Source organism: Solanum verrucosum, unplaced genomic scaffold (genome assembly GCF_900185275.1).
Source record: "Solanum verrucosum unplaced genomic scaffold, falcon-dt-bn FXZP01000128.1, whole genome shotgun sequence".
In the NCBI taxonomy this organism is placed as follows: domain Eukaryota; kingdom Viridiplantae; phylum Streptophyta; class Magnoliopsida; order Solanales; family Solanaceae; genus Solanum; species Solanum verrucosum.
This window is the reverse complement of record NW_026020327.1, coordinates 1322325-1339025: the sequence shown is the minus strand read 5'-3', so window position 1 is coordinate 1339025 and position 16701 is coordinate 1322325. Positions and strand designations below refer to the sequence as shown.

At 36.5% G+C, this 16701-nt stretch overlaps 4 protein-coding genes and 1 pseudogene across 4 annotated transcripts; 3 read left to right on the top strand and 2 right to left on the bottom strand.

Annotated features, from left to right (window-relative positions):
- Positions 1-516: 516 nt before the first annotated feature.
- Positions 517-5591, bottom strand: LOC125835714 (uncharacterized; annotated as a pseudogene).
- A 354-nt stretch (positions 5592-5945) lies between these two features.
- LOC125835926 (F-box/LRR-repeat protein At4g14096-like) lies at positions 5946-7686 on the bottom strand. Its single transcript, XM_049515032.1, has 2 exons — positions 6074-7686; positions 5946-5973 (listed from the first exon to the last, which is right to left on the bottom strand). The coding sequence occupies exons 1-2, from the start codon at positions 7684-7686 to the stop codon at positions 5946-5948; spliced, it is 1641 nt and encodes a 546-aa protein (XP_049370989.1).
- A 1866-nt stretch (positions 7687-9552) lies between these two features.
- LOC125835919 (G-type lectin S-receptor-like serine/threonine-protein kinase LECRK3) lies at positions 9553-11905 on the top strand. Its single transcript, XM_049515024.1, has one exon. The coding sequence runs from the start codon at positions 9553-9555 to the stop codon at positions 11884-11886; it is 2334 nt and encodes a 777-aa protein (XP_049370981.1). The 3' UTR covers positions 11887-11905.
- A 1451-nt stretch (positions 11906-13356) lies between these two features.
- Positions 13357-14881, top strand: LOC125835713 (G-type lectin S-receptor-like serine/threonine-protein kinase LECRK3). The gene is made up of 3 exons (XM_049514818.1): positions 13357-14251; positions 14301-14689; positions 14780-14881. The coding sequence occupies exons 1-3, from the start codon at positions 13357-13359 to the stop codon at positions 14879-14881; spliced, it is 1386 nt and encodes a 461-aa protein (XP_049370775.1).
- A 754-nt stretch (positions 14882-15635) lies between these two features.
- On the top strand, positions 15636-16402 carry LOC125835712 (calcium/calmodulin-regulated receptor-like kinase 2). The gene is made up of 2 exons (XM_049514817.1): positions 15636-15979; positions 16273-16402. The coding sequence occupies exons 1-2, from the start codon at positions 15636-15638 to the stop codon at positions 16400-16402; spliced, it is 474 nt and encodes a 157-aa protein (XP_049370774.1).
- Positions 16403-16701: the final 299 nt, after the last annotated feature.

Genomic DNA, 16701 nt, shown 5'->3' with positions numbered 1-16701 from the left:
TGAACGAAAATCCTGGGTCTGCCACTGTTCTTAACCCTTTAAGAAAAGTAAGTGTTTCCTAATATAAAGACAACAATTTCCTTTCTTCTACCAATATGGGAAAAATGACTTTTCATCTTCAAATACATTTCATTTGAAATGACTTTTCATTTTCCCTCCAAATTGGTTCTTTTTCCATTTTCTCTTTTATTTCCCATTCACACCTTTGCTAAAACCCAATAGTGATAACTAAAAGAGATGAAGAGAGGAGGAGGCTAGCCCATGTCTCTCTCACACACAAAGTGAGACAACACCCAGCTACCTACTAACCTTCTATCCTAATACTTTGAACTCCGTCAAATTATTGGGTTAATTAAAGAAAATAAGAAAAAATAAAGCAAAGAAGATAGCTTGAAGAATGAGTTATCTATACCGATCACTCCATGATGAGGTATCCATTTCAGAAATAACAAACTCCATTAATTGTTAGGAAAGGGAAAGGGGATGGAAACTGGAAGACGTGATCAATATCATAATTCATACATTGTACAGCGTAAGGCGGATTGTTTTCATCTCTTCAATAATACGAGTGTCAGCTGCTAATATTTTCCTATCAAGAGCAATCCAATCGTCTTGTGTCCTTTTCTTGTACTCTATCTGAGCATTCATCATATACTCCTTCCAAGTACATCTCGGAAAACTCCATTGTCTCTTCTTCAACAATTGTTGTCGTAGATACTTCCTAAATCTTTTGTCACTTTCCTGAAATGTTAAACTCTTGGGCCAACAAATCGAAAAGATGAAATTTCAGATCTGCAATTCACCAAAAGTGAAACCTGTAAAACACTTTTCTGTGCTATGATATATCTAGCCATTTATCGATTAGACCGTCACAATCAGTTTGATCGGAAAAAGAGATGCGAAGGTTAAAAGCTGAAATCTGTAGATTTTCACGGCGATATCTCTCCAAAGTATTGTCTACAATCGTCACGAATTGATCATGAAAGTTATGCAGCCACGGTGGTTCAGAATCATATTGATCAAAACAGAGATAGGGATTTGTATAGCATGCTTTAAGCCTGAAATGCATTTTTCACGGGAAATGTTTAATACCACAAAATTAAATGATATTTTGGAACATTCTACATATTATTAGTTTAAAATCACAAATTTTAAAAATCTTCTTTACGTTCTTTATACTTTGTGTCGAGTCACTCATCAGACAAACAAATTGAAACAGATGGAGTAGTATAGTTCTCAAATTCCTGTTCTTCAGCACTGAGTGGATTGGTTAGCATTAATCCTGCAGTAATGTATATGAAAAGTGATATTGTTTATGCAAGTATCGAATGATGGTGTTTCAGACAGCTCGCATTTCTATCACGTATTTGTTAACATGTAAATCTGCGCACCAAGACTTTGACAGATATAAAGAACTATCTAGTAGTACTTTTTGTTGTAAGTCGACAAAAATATCAAATCCAATCAATTCGAGACCATACCAACAGCATAACATTGGAGGTCCAATGGAGAAAATGAAAATAAGCTTAAATGGACATAAACAGCTAACCAAGAACATTTAGAAGGTCTCCTCCACCAGCACTTCTTCAACAATTGTTGACATACGAACTTTCTAAATTTGTTGCCACAATGTACAGTTAAATTCTTGGGCCAACAAATCCAGAAGACGTCATTTAAGTAAGATGAATATGACGTAATTGACCAGTCACAATAAGTTAATATCAAATTCTCAACTTCAGTTGAGGGAAAATGATCAACTCCACTTGTTGCTCTCAACCCTTTACCGATACTATCCACTGTCAAGTCTACAACTTTATCATTCAACTCAACCAGATATCTCCTTAAGTCAATGATGTGCTCGGCATCAGATGGTAGATCGCCATACTTTATGGAAATTCTGCATTGGCTTGAAGCACTTTCAAAAGATAAACAAGGTAGTCTTATACGTTCACCAAAATCCTGCATTGGCTTGACGACTAAGAAGAGTAACTTGGGCACATCAAAAGTGGCTTGCACTAACCATGCACAACTTTATATGCTACAAACCTAGAGTGTTGAACTTGAGATTTTTATTTTCTTCAAGTACTTACAGTAGTGTAAGATCAACTCCTTGATGAAGTGTAGTTTTGGTATAAGCTCGAAAAGAACCACATCATCAATCTCAGCTTTCACAAATTCTACCCTTCTGAGATTCTGACAAGTACCAATCTCTAACGTCCGCAAACTTATGTCATGAATCATGATTATGACGATATAAACGCTCGGAATCACCTTTGTTCACATATTCGAAAGATAGCAGTTTTGGTGCATCACCAATATGAACTTCTATAATTGGGCATTTAAAGATATGAAGAGACAAAAGATTAGGAAGATTTTTCGTAACACGAATGCAATTGAACCCCAAACAGTGTTGAAATGATATCTTCTGGATCTGAGAGCAACACGAAATTAGACTATCAAGTACTGATTCAGTAACAGTAACATAGCACAAGGTTAGATTTTTTAGGTTACTGCACTTAATTTTATCTTCGGAAAGTAATGCTTTTTGCTTCAATATTCTGCAGCAATTTATCTCCAACACCTGCAACGATTCTGATGCAAGTATATGTAGTCGAGTTAGTTAAAATGAATGTAAAGGAATCTGAAAATCTGTTAGAAGCTGTTAGAACTGTTAGGCAGTTAACACTGTTCAGCTGTCAAGAAATTAGTTAGTTAGTTACTTTTGTTGTATTCTTCTTTAAGTCATTTTACCCATTGATTAGTTGTATAAATACATGGGAAATGTACTGATTCACTCATCATTCTATTCTTTCTTCCTTCTTCTACATCTTCTCAACTAATCTTCTCGGTTGTACCCTGAATTAGTTTTCATCTTCTTCGAGCCACAACTCCTAGATTAACTACTATCATCACGATTGATTGTGAGTGCATCAATTGGTATCAAAGCTTTCATTCCTCGGCATGGCTTTGACTCGCAACAAGAACCCAGAAGGATCGACAGAGGCAGATAACAATTTTTTGCAGATTCAAGAGCAATTGCAGAAATTGATGGCGACTATGAATGATCGAAATGAGAGGACAGATAAGGAATTGTTGGAAATCAAGCAAGCCATTGGTGGTATGAAGCAGAGAGACAAGGAATTGGATAATTGCAGAGGTGAATCTTCTGCTGGAGGTGACAATTCTGGAGAATTGAGGCAGTTGAACACAAGTAGAGACATTCAGACTGGAGTAACTGGTAATTTTCTCACTCGATGCTCTAGGTTAGATTTCCCTAGATTTTCTGGGCAAGATCTGAAAACATGGCTGTATAAGGTGGACCAATTCTTTTCTATGGATGAAATTCCTTATAGTCAGAGGGTCAAAGTCACATCAATTCACTTAGATGGGGAAGCTATTGCTTGGCATAGGTCTTATCTGAAAGCTAGGAACACTGCTGTAGATCCTACTTGGACAGAGTATATTTTAGCTTTGAATGAAAGGTTTGGGGATGGATATGAAGATTCAATGGAATCCATTAAGCACCTGGAACAAACTAGCAATGTAAGAGCTTACCAAGCTGAGTTTGATAGGCTGCTGACTGGGGTGAATTTGTCTAATGAGAATGCCATCAGTTGTTTCTTAGGAGGCCTCAAACCTGAATTGAACAAATCAGTAAGGATGCAGGCACCAAAGACTCTGATGCAAGCTTACAAGTTGGCTAGATTGCAAGAGGAAGTTTTTGAGGCACAAGCTCAGTCCTGGGGAATTAGATCTTCTGGAAAAAATCAGAATCCCATTTTACCAACTCCAAACTTCCATAGAAATCAGAATGTACAGAGGCCCATACCAGCTAATACTAGTTACAGGAAACCTTTTGATAATTCTTATAACAAACCTAGTGGATTTCAGGGCAATGTTAATGGAAGGAAGCTCTTAACTGCAGCAGAGATGGATGAGAAAAGAGCCAAGGGACTGTGCTTCCTTTGTGATGAAAAGTATGTAAGGGGGCATGTGTGTAAGGCCAAGAAGCAGTTGTTCTTAGTAGAATTGTGTGAAGAAGGAGATGTAACTATGGAAGATGATCTAGATCAGTTCCAGGATCAAGAAGCAATTGATAACATTGTCAATCCTGAGGAATGTATGACAATTTCATTGCAAGCCTTCACTGGTGTCACTGGGTACCAGACCATTCGAGTCACTGGGTATCATGAGAAAAGACCATTACAGATTCTTATTGATACAGGTAGTACCCACAATTTTATTGATGAAGAAATGGCAAGGCAGCTAGGATGCAAGGCCAGCACAATCATGGAACAGTCTGTTAGTGTAGCTGATGGGAGGAAGGTACAAACTGCTTCCATTTGTAGGAATCTGCAGTGGTTGTTACAGGGGACTACATTTTCTTCTGATTTCCTATTACTGCCATTAGGAAATATTGATATAGTATTGGGGGTCCAATGGTTGAATACATTGGGGAGAATTCTCTTTGATTTTAGCAAAAGGACCATTGAGTTCATGCACCAAGGGAAGAAGCACGTGTTGAGAGGGGCAACCACTCAAGTCAAGACTACTAAGGCTAAAGTGTTGAATAAAAAACCTGCAGAACAAGTACAATTTTATATGTTGTCAGTAAGCACACCTGTTACCTTCCAATGTAACCACATCCAAGCTATCACAGCCACAGGTGATGACATTCCAGTTGTTTTGGTTTCTTTAATGGAACAATACAAGTGTATATTTGATATTCCTACTGCATTACCACCTCACAGAGGACCCTATGATCACAGAATACCACTAATAGACAATGCAGCACCTATTAGTAAGAGACCTTACAGGTTTCCCGGAGTAAAGAAGGATATTATTGAGAAGTTGGTACAAGAGATGCTAGATCAAGGGGTTGTACAACACAGTACTAGTCCATATGCATCCCCAGTTGTGTTAGTTGGAAAAAAGGATGGTAGTTGGAGACTTTGTATTGATTACAGGGATCTGAATCATTTAACAGTGAAGGATAAAATGACTTAAAGAAGAATACAACAAAAGTAACTAACTAACTAATTTCTTGACAGCTGAACAGTGTTAACTGCCTAACAGTTCTAACAGCTTCTAACAGATTTTCAGATTCCTTTACATTCATTTTAACTAACTCGACTACATATACTTGCATCAGATTCTATCGCAAATATGGAATCAACTAACAAACTATATCTTTTCGAATAAACTCCAGATTCTCTTTTCACCAAAAGTGCAACCTGTGAAGCCCTTCTCTCTGATATAATTTCTAACCATTTATCAACTACACCTTCACAATCAGTTTGATCGGAAAAAGAGATATGAAGCTTAAAACCCGAAATAGGTAGATTTTCACGGCGATATCTTTCCAAAGTATAATCTACTAACCTCAAGAATTCACCATGAAAGTCTACAAACCTACCATTATTCATTTGTTCTTCGCCAAAATCAGATTCGTCAAAACAGAGATTGGAGTTTGTATAGCATGCTTTAAGACATTGCTTCGACAACACCGCGGTTCGAGCAGCAGTTTTAGTTGGGAGAAGACAGAGTATTTGGTGAAGGATTTCAGTTGGTAACTGTGAAATTCTGTCCATGGAAGAGCATATGGAGTTTTGCTCAAACAAGAAAGTGAAGAAAATGGACCAATCATAATATATAGTATAAAAATAAAGTATTGCTTAACATTACATCTTTCTGCTAATTTATTTAACATGAATAAGATACGAAAATACGTATATCTAAAACATTAAATTCACAACCCAGTTACTAACACCTGATATCAATATTCTACCACGTAGAATCATAAAATTCAAATCCTAATTCAATCAAATAACATTTCCTAATTCAATTCAAATCCGAGCAAAGATTTGCATTACGCTGTTTGGTATTGCAGACGATGTAAATAGAAGCCAAGAAGAACGAGCTATCACATATCGCGATCACTCCAATCAATGAACTATCCATCTCGGAATGCATCTGCAGAAATAACAAGCTATGTTAACTGTTTGGAAATGGAAAGAGATGAAAAGTATTGATATCATAATTCATATATTGTGCATAACAAATTGTTACGTACCTTGGAAGATATGAATACTTATTTTTTTCATTTCTTTGAATTTGCTTGAAGCGGATTGTATAGATCTCTTCAATAATATGCGGGTCAGCTATCAGTATCTTCCTATCAAGGGTCATCCAATCGTCTCCATTCCTTTTCTTGTACTCTATCTCAGCATTTATGAGATACTTTTTCCAAGTACATTTGATAAATCTATTTTCTCTCTTCTTCAACCATTGTTGACGTAGAAACTTTTTAAGTTTCTTGTCACACTGTAACGTTAAAATCTTGGGCATACAAATTGCGAAGATGACATCATAGTTATAAGATGAATATGTCGCGGTTGTAATATCACTATAAGATAGTTCCAAATGCTCAACTTCAAGTGTGGGAAGATGATAAATTCCTCTTGGTAAAATCAAGCTTTTAGAGAATGTAGACAACGTCAAATCTACAACTTGATCACCCAACTCAACTAGAAATCTCCGTAAGTTCATGAGGTGCTGAACGTCCCATAAAATGTCAATGTTTATGGAAACTCTGCATTGGCTTGGAGCCCTTTCAAAAGATAAAGAAGGTAGTCTATCTTGATCGGAGAAGGCTAAGGAGAGTAATTTGGGCGTATCAAAAATGGCTTCCTCTACTAAATCACACTGAACTATGCTACAAACCTCGAGTGTTGAACTTGAGATTTTTATTTTTCTCAAGTACCTACAGTAGTGTAAAATTAACTCCTTCACGGAGTGTAATTTTTGTATGATCTTGAAGAGATCCCAATACTCAACTGTGACCTTCACAAATTCTACCCTTCTGAGATTTTGACAAGTACCAATCTCTATTATTCGCAAACATATGTGAAGATTATCACTAGATAAATAAGGCACGGAATCACCTCTGTTCACATATTCGAAAGATAGCAGTTTTGGTGCATCAACAATTTCAACTTCCACAATTGGGCAGCAAAAGATACTAAAACACACAAGTTTAGGAAGAGTTTTTGAAACACGAATGCTATTGAACCCGACACAGTATTGTATTGATACCTTCTCAATCTGAGGGCAACATGAAATCAGGCTTTCAAGTGCTAATTGAGAAATGGTAACATAACACAAGGTTATGTTTTTCAGGTTATCACACTTAATTTTATCATCATAAAAGAGTGCTTTTCGTTTCGCTAGTAATATTTGGCAATGATTTAACTCCAAATGTTGTATGAATTTCATCTTAAATATGTTATGAACAAACAAATTATATCTTTCACAATATTCTTTAGCTTTGCTTTTCACAAAAAGTGAAACCTTTGAAGCTCTTTTATCTGTTATAATATCTAACCATTTATCGACTAGACCATCACAATAAATATGATCATAAAAGGAGATGCAAAGCTCAAAAGATGAAATAGGTAGATTATTATCGCGGTGATACCTTTCCAAAGTATTATCTACAATTCTCAGGAATTCATGAGCTCGATATTCTATGGGATCAGATATATCGAAACAGAGATGGGGTTTCGTAGAGCATGCTTTAAGCCATGATTTGGACAACAATGCAGTTCGAGCAGCAGTTTTAGTTGGGAGAAGAGAGAGTATTTGATGAAGGATTTCTGTTGGTAACTCTGCTGAAGTTTTGTCCATTATAGTAGCAGAGTTTGTTTTCCTATTTGGTTACGATAAAAAGTGATTATCTGATAAATCAACTTAATAAATAATTATTTATTATAAAATATGATTTGTTATCAAATGACCAAGTCTTCCAACTTTGATGGAACAGAAAGGAAATTTTAGGACATGCATGATTCAAAATCAACTTATTTTGAAAAATATTTCTTTCTGTTCCACCAAAATTGGAAGACTAGGTCATTTTAAAAAATACTTATTTCTCTTAATTTAATTATTATATTTTCACATTATATGATTTTTCATCTTCCTTTTTATTTATTTATTTTTTAAAACATGTTTTACATATCTAAGATTTAATTCTTTGAAAATAAAGTTTAAATATTTTTGGTATGATCGACTTTGAGTACTATTTAGGTTTAAGTACATATGGTGGTATATGTATTAAAATTTGTTTTCAATTAATTTGTGTTGTTGATTGAATAAACTAAGAAGAGTAAACACTGAAGCAATGAAATACCTATTCATACACTTTTTCATGTTGCGAAGAAGACTTAATAAGTTGTGAATAGTTTTCTTATGAGATTAGTTATCTACATTCTGAAAAAAGAATGAGTAAAATGTTGTCAGAATTGTCTTATTTATCTAGATTGTCTTTAATTATTTAGATTCTAAAAAAATGAGTAAAAAGTTATCACACTGATAATTGTTTCAAATTGCTTTAATGGTGTTGACAAAGAACCGAGAATGAAATAATGAGGAATAAATTGTGTGAAAGAATCTTCTTATTTTTGGTAAGCCAAATAAGAATTGTAAATAAACTCTTATAATTAATTTATAGGCCAAGTTACCATATAATACGCTTTTTGTTATTTTAATTTAAATATTAATAATATGTGAATATATTAAAAGAAATAAATATTTCTAAAAATGAGTTGATAGTTAAATTTTCTTGTCTACTGACTACTATCAGTGAATAGTAGTGAATCTCTTTTCTTTTTCTCTCGCTATATACTTGCTTAGTGGTTTGTGGTTTATGTCAATTCAAATAATTTCATTTTCTCCATATCTTAACCAAAGGCACCTCCATATACATGAGATTGATTAAAATGAAGAAGTACTTAATGCTCCACTTCAACTTTCGTTGGTTATACCTTCTGTTTACGGTTAAGTTCATATAGTACTTTTTTTTTACCTTGCAAATTTTACTTTGAAGCATATTTTCTCTTTCCATCAATACCAAATTCGATTTAAAAAAATTTTCATCGATTTTATCATAAAATTATAATGCTCTACATTCCGTTTATAGTTGGAACAATATTAAGGAAAGCCAAAGCTAAGATTTGAAGTTAACGAGTTTTAAATTCTAACATTTTTTAAGTTATTGAGTTCGAAATTAATAATCTATACATTCAATGAATTTTTACTAAAAATATAAAGTTTAACATAAGCAGCAGAATTCAACCAAATACGCACTACTAGAAATAAAGGTTTTTCCCACCTTCAATAAATAGAAAATCTGCGCTATAAAACATGATTTCTTAACCACTGAACATTTCAATGAAAATATAGTGATTTATTAGTAGTGACGTAGTTGACACGCTAGCTCTTTTCCCGAACCTAAATTTACTCTGGACGGACTACACCACTTATAATGGGAAATTTGAAAGTTAGTGGAAGCTGTCAATTTTTAAAAACATCATTGCTTGACTCAACAATTTCCAAGTCTCCTATGTAACGCATATTTTACTTCATTGGCGTAAATTGACTTGTCCTACAGTAGCTAAAGTTTTTGAATGTTATAATAAACTGAATTTATAACATATTTACATCACAATTTTGTGATAAATCAGAGAAACAAAGAAAAAAAAAAAGATAAAATCTATGGCTGTTTTGCTATGGTTATTAATATTATCTGCATTTCATGCGGTAGCACTAGCACAACAAAGGCAGTTCGATATAATTCTTGGCTCTTCTCTAACACCTACTTCCAACTCATCATGGTTTTCACCATCCAGGCGCTTTGCCTTTGGGTTTTATGAACAAACCAATGGCTATGCTGTTGGAATCTTCATCGTCGGTATGCCTAACAAGACAGCAGTGTGGACAGCAAATAGGAACAGTCCTGTTGTCCCGAGCAACACTGTCTTGCTCTTAACTAATGATGGAAGGCTCATTGTACAAGTAGGAAACCAGGAAATCTCTGTCATCAATTCCTCTCGAGCCATTGCTTCAGCTTCCATGCTGGACACTGGAAACTTTGTGCTCTATGATTCAGATCGCAATGTCATTTGGCAAAGTTTTGACAATCCAACAAACACACTTTTACCTGGTCAGCATATATCAGCTGGACAAGAGCTGTTCTCGAGTGCCTCGGAAGCAGATGATTCTTTCGGGATTTTCCGTCTCAAAATGCAACATGATGGGTACCTTGTTCAGTATCCTGTCAATACACCAGATACTGACCCATATTCTTACTACGTATCCTACACCAGTGGAGCAGGGAATAATGTTTCACTGAATCTTGATGATGACGGCCTCCTCTACTTGCACAATTCCACCAATAGTCTAAAAAATCTAACCAGAGGAGGCTACCGTAGAGAAAGGACCATCATCTATATGATGAAAATTGATGCTGATGGTATACTTAGAGTTTATTCACATTCTCTGAACCAACAGAACAGTTCCGTGATATGGTCATCAACAGATGATAGGTGTATTCCAAAAGGCCTTTGTGGGCATAATGGTTTTTGCACCAATATAGATGATCAAGCTAAATGTTTGTGTCTTCCGGGATTTGATTTTGTAATGCCAGGAAATTGGAGCGCGGGCTGTGAAAGGAATTTCACTGCAGAATGTCGGTTAAAGGAGAACACTTCCAAATACTATGACATGAGAACAGTTGTAAACACAGTATGGGAAGATAGTACTTATGTTGTTTTGGGTGGAACGACCAAGGAAGATTGTGAACAAGCCTGTCTACAGGATTGTAACTGTGAGGCTGCTCTGTTCAAAGACAGAGAATGTAGAAAGCAAAAGCTGCCTCTGAGGTATGGAAGGAGAGACCTGCGTAATTCTAATCTTGCATTGGTCAAGGTGGGCATTAATGTGTTACCTAACAAAGAGCTGCCTGATCAGAAGGTTGAAGAAACAAAAGGCAAAAAGCTAAGGATAGACATCCTAATTGCCAGCATTACATCGACTGTTTTTGCTTTGTTGGTGTTAGGCATCTCTGGATTTCTCATTCACAGAATTCATGTCTGGACTTGCAGAAAAATCCAGGAGAGTAGAAATGTTCAGTTATGTGAGGATGTTGCTCCACGAGCATTTTCCTATGCAGAACTAGAGCAGGCAACCAGTGGCTTCAAAGAAGCGTTAGGGAGGGGGGCATTTGGAACAGTATTTAAAGGGATTTTGGCAGAAGGCCAGAAAGTGATAGCTGTTAAGAGACTAGACAAAGAATTGGTAGAAGGGGAAACAGAGTTCCAAACTGAAATAAAAATCATTGGAAAGACACATCACCGAAATCTAGTCCGCCTCCATGGTTATTGCCTGGAGGGATCAAGAAGGCTTCTGGTGTATGAGTACATGACCAATGGGTCACTCGCGGACGTACTTTTCAAATCAGAAAAACAGCCCACGTGGGAGGAAAGGTGTGGCTTTGCTCGAGATATTGCAAGGGGCCTCCTATATTTGCATGACGAGTGTGAAACACAAATCATCCATTGTGATATTAAGCCTCAGAACATACTCATGAATGATCAGTTCTGTGCAAAAATATCTGACTTTGGAATGGCCAAGCTCTTAAAGAAAGACCAAACAAGAACCTACACAGGGATAAGAGGGACCAGAGGCTATGTTGCACCAGAATGGCACCGAAATCTGCCAGTGACAGTGAAAGCAGACATTTACAGTTTTGGTGTTGTCCTATTGGAATTGATTTGCAGGCGGAAGTGTGTTGATATGAGCCTCGATGAAAATGAGGCAATTCTTGAATACTGGGTTTACAATTGCTTTGATGCAGGAGAGCTAGATAAACTAGTCAGGGACGAGGAGGTTGATAGAAGACAATTCGAGAGAATGGTGAAAATAAGCATTTGGTGCATTCAAGAGGAACCATCACTTCGCCCTTCAATGAAGAAAGTTCTACTGATGCTGGAAGGAACAGTAGAAATTCCAGTGCCTCCTAGTCCTTCTTCTTTTCTAAGTGCCATATAGTTTTAAACTTCTTCACTTTTTGTTTATTCTACTTTGAGTTTCAAGTATCCCAACTTTCCCATAGAGAGCAAACTACTTTATTATAATTGTATCAATTTTCTACATCATTCTCCACCTCTTCTTGCCACCAGTTATCTTATGCTGTGGTGTATCTCAAGGCTTATGTTTCCATTTTGAGATTTGTCCATATCAACACTTCTCTTTAAATTTACTTGTAGTACAATGAAACTATATTTTGTGCTAAGTGACTAGCAACCGTCGTTGTAGTATTTGAATGGTAAATACTAATTTAGGAGACTTACAATTTTCTCCATAGTGAAAGCGAATCTGCAACAACCACAACTCGTGTAGCCGATGGTCGGGAGTCCTCACAAAGCAGATGAACTTCCTTTGTCCATAGTCTAGATATCCTCTAGAGATGCAGAGAGTTTTTATCCTCTGGAGCTTTTCTATTTAACAAAAAAATTCTATTGAAAAATATTTAGTTAACCGATTAAAATAAGGTCCGTACGACCATCTTTTAATAAAAGAAACATATTATAAAATAAAAAGACTGTGTAGATTAAGTGTAGAACTCTTCAATATTAGAAGGATTATATACTTGCTTAGTGGTTTGTGGTTTATGTCAATTCAAATAATTCCATTTTCTCCATATCTTAACCAAGGGCACCTCCATACACGAGATTGATTAAAGATGAAGGAGTACTTAGCACTCCACTCCAACTTTCTATGGTTATACCTTCTGTTTACTGTTAAGTTCATATGGTACTTTTTTCTTTTACCTTGCAAATCTTACTTTGAAGCATATTTCCTCTTTCCATCAATACCAAATTCTATTTAAAAAAAATTCATCGGTTTTATCACAAAATTGTAATTCTCTAAATTCCATTTATAGTTGGAATTACAATATAAAGATGTAAGGAAAGCCAAAGCTAAGACTTAAACTTAATGAGTTTTAAATTCTAACATTTTCTAAGTTATTGAGTTCAAAATTAATAATCTATACATTTTCAATGAATTTTTACTAAAAATATAAAGTTTTAACCTAAGCTGCAGAATTCAATCAAATACACACTACTGGAAACAAAGGTTTTCCCTCCTTCAATCGGTAGAAAATTTGTGCTATAGAACATGATTTCTTAACCACTGAACATTTCAATAGAAATATAGTGATTTCTTAGTAGTGACATAGTTGACACTCTAGCTCTTTTTCCGAATCTAAATTTACTCTAGACGGACTAGACCATTTATAATGGGAAACTTGAAAGTTAGTGGAAGCCGTCAATTTTTAAAAACATCATTGCTTGACTCAATAATTTCCAAGTCTCCTATGTAACGCGTCTTTTACTTCATTAGCGTAAATTGACTTGTCCTACAGTAGCTAAAGTCTTTGGACGTTATTAATAAACTGAATTTATAACATATTAGCATCACCATTTTGTGATAAATCAGAAAAAAAAACTAAAATATATGGCTGTTTTGCTATGGTTATTAATCTTATCTGCATTTCATGCAGTAACACTAGCACAACAAAGGCAGTTTAATATAACTCTTGGCTCTTCTCTAACACCTACTACCAATTCATCATGGTTTTCACCATCCAGGCGCTTTGCCTTTGGGTTTTATGAACAAACCAATGGCTATGCTGTTGGAATCTACATCGTCGGTATGCCTAACAAGACAGCAGTGTGGACAGCAAATAGGAACAGTCCTGTTGTCCCGAGCAACACTGTCTTGCTCTTAACTAATGATGGAAGGCTCATTGTGAAAGTAGGAAACCAGGAAATCTCTGTCATCAATCCCTCTCGAGCCATTGCTTCAGCTTCCCTGATGGACACGGGAAACTTTGCGCTCTATGATTCTGATCGCAATGTCATTTGGCAAAGTTTTGACAATCCAACAAACACACTTTTACCTGGTCAGCATATATCAGTTGGACAAGAGCTGTTCTCGAGTGCCTCGGAAACAGATGACTCATTAGGGATTTTCCGTCTCAAAATGCAAGATGATGGGAACCTTGTTCAGTACCCTGTCAATACAGCAGATAGTGCCCCATATGCTTACTACGCATCCTACACCGCTGGATTAGGGAATAATGTTTCACTGAATCTTGATGATGACGGCCTCCTCTACTTGTTCAATTCCACCAATGGTCTAAAAAATCTAACCAAAGGAGGCTACCGTAGAGAAAGGACCATCATTTATATGATGAAAATTGATGCTGATGGTATTTTTCGAGTTTATTCACATTCTCTGAACCAACAGAACAGCTCCACGATATGGTCATCAACAAATGATGGGTGTGATCCAAAAGGCCTTTGTGGGCTTAATGGTTTTTGCACCACTATAGATGCTCAAGCTAAATGTTTGTCTTCCTGGATTTAATTTTGTAATGCCAGGAAATTGGAGTGCAGGCTGTGAAAGGAATTTCACCACAGAAACCTGTCAGTTAAAGGAGAACACTTCCAAATACTATGATATGAGAACAGTTGAAAACACAGGATGGGAAGATAGTACTTATGTTGTTTTGGCCGTAACGACCAAGGAAGATTGTGAACAAGCCTGTCTACAGGATTGTAACTGTGAGGCTGCTTCGTTCAAAGACAAAGTGTGTAGAAAGCAAAGGCTGCCTTTGAGGGATGGAAGGAGAGACCAGCGTAATTCTAATCTTGCATTGGTCAAGGTGGGCATTAATGTACCTAACAAAGAGCTGCCTGATCAGAAGATTGAAGAAATAAAAGGCAAAAAGCTAAGGATAGACATCCTAATTGCCAGCATTACATTGACTGTTTTTGCTTTGTTGGTTGATGTTATTTTAGTTTTGATGATTTGACAAACAAAGGGATCCTATAATGGTACCTGATACCTTGTGACAATTTGTTGAAATTGCCAGCTGGAAAAAGTACAGAAAGTTGGTGAGGTTGGTGCACGGCTTCCAAGCGTGCCAGAATCCTCAGACAATAGCATGGCTTCCTTGTGTGTGTCTATTAGATAAAAGGCTTTAATCAATAGACACATTTTTAGTTTTTGCACTCCTGAAATTCTCAAGAACACAAGCAAAAACCACTCCTATCAAGAAGTATTATCCTCAAGAGCAACAGGGACCTGATAGAGCTGCTTGCTGCTTAGTTGTCTTAGGATTATATCTTCCGTGCTAATATTGTAAATCTATTCCTAATCTATAAAGGAATTAGATAGTTGTTTTGTTCATCTAAAAGTCTAAGCCAATTAAGTGTAACTGGCTTAGTGGGCAGTGTTGTATCTGCTTAGACAAATTCTAAGTCATCTAGAGTTAGGTGGTTTAGTGGGCAGTGTTGTATCTACTTAGTTGAAGTCTAAGTTATCTAGAGTTAGGTAGCTTAGTGGGTAGTGTTGTATCTGCTTAGTTGTTTTCTTTGTAGTAGAGTTACTACATATAGGGGGAAGGGATTTAGAGGTAAATTCCTAGGTTGCAGCTGCTGTAATCTAAACTGTTGCTCCGTTTGAGTGAAATGGAGTTGGATTGAAAGCCTGTGAGGACAGGTCGTGGTTTTCACCGCCCTTGAGCAAGGGGGTTTCCACGTAAACTACTTGTGTTGTTTTCTTTATTGTTTACGCCTCATTTATTGTTCATACTGAGTCAAGGGACCTGGTCCGTTGACTGATAGTGGACGCATTGGTGTTGGGCATCTCTAGATTTCTCATTCACAGAATTCATGTCTGGACTTACAGAAAAATCCAGGAGAGTAGAAGTGTTCAGTTGAGCGAGGATGTTGCTCCACGAGCATTTTCCTATGCAGAAACTAGAGCAGGCAACCAGTGGTTTCAAAGAAGCGTTAGGGAGGGGGGCATTTGGAACAGTATTTAAAGGGATATTGGCAGAAGGTCAGAAAGTGGTAGCTGTTAAGAGACTAGACAAAGAATTGGTAGAAGGGGAAACAGAGTTCCAAACTGAAATAAAAATCATTGGAAGGACACATCACCGAAATCTAGTCCGCCTCCTTGGTTATTGCCTGGACAGATCCAGAAGGCTTCTGGTGTATGAGTACATGACCAATGGGTCACTTGTGGACATACTTTTTACACCAGAAAAACAGCCAACATGGGAGGAAAGGTGTGTCTTTGCTCGAGATATTGCAAGGGGCCTCCTATATTTGCATGACGAGTGTGAAACATAAATCATCCATTGTGATATTAAGCCTCAGAACATACTCATGAATGATCAGTTCTGTGCAAAAATATCTGACTTTGGAATGGCCAAGCTCTTAAAGAAAACCAAACAAGAACCTACACAGGGATAAGAGGGACCAGAGGCTATGTTGCACCAGAATGGCACCGAAATCTGCCAGTCACTGTGAAAGCAGACGTTTACAGTTTTGGTGTTGTCCTATTGGAATTGATTTGCAGGCGGAAGTGTGTTGATATGAGCCTCGATGAAAATGAGGCAATTCTTGAATACTGGGTTTACAATTGCTTTGATGCAGGAGAGCTAGATAAACTAGTCAGGGACGAGGAGGTTGATAGAAGACAATTCTAGAGAATGGTGAAAATAAGCATCTGGTGCATTCAAGAGGAACCATCACTTCGCCCTTCAATGAAGAAAGTTCTACTGATGCTGGAAGGAACAGTAGAAATTCCAGTGCCTCCTAGTCCTTCTTCTTTTCTAAGTGCCATATAGTTTTAAACTTCTTCACTTTTTGTTTCTTGTACTTAAAGTTTCAAGTATCCCAACTTTCCCAAAGAGAGCAGAGTACTTTTCATAATTGTATCAAATTTCTACATCATTCTCCATCTCTTGTAGGGACTTCTAGTCAATTTAATCCCCAATTTTGCAAC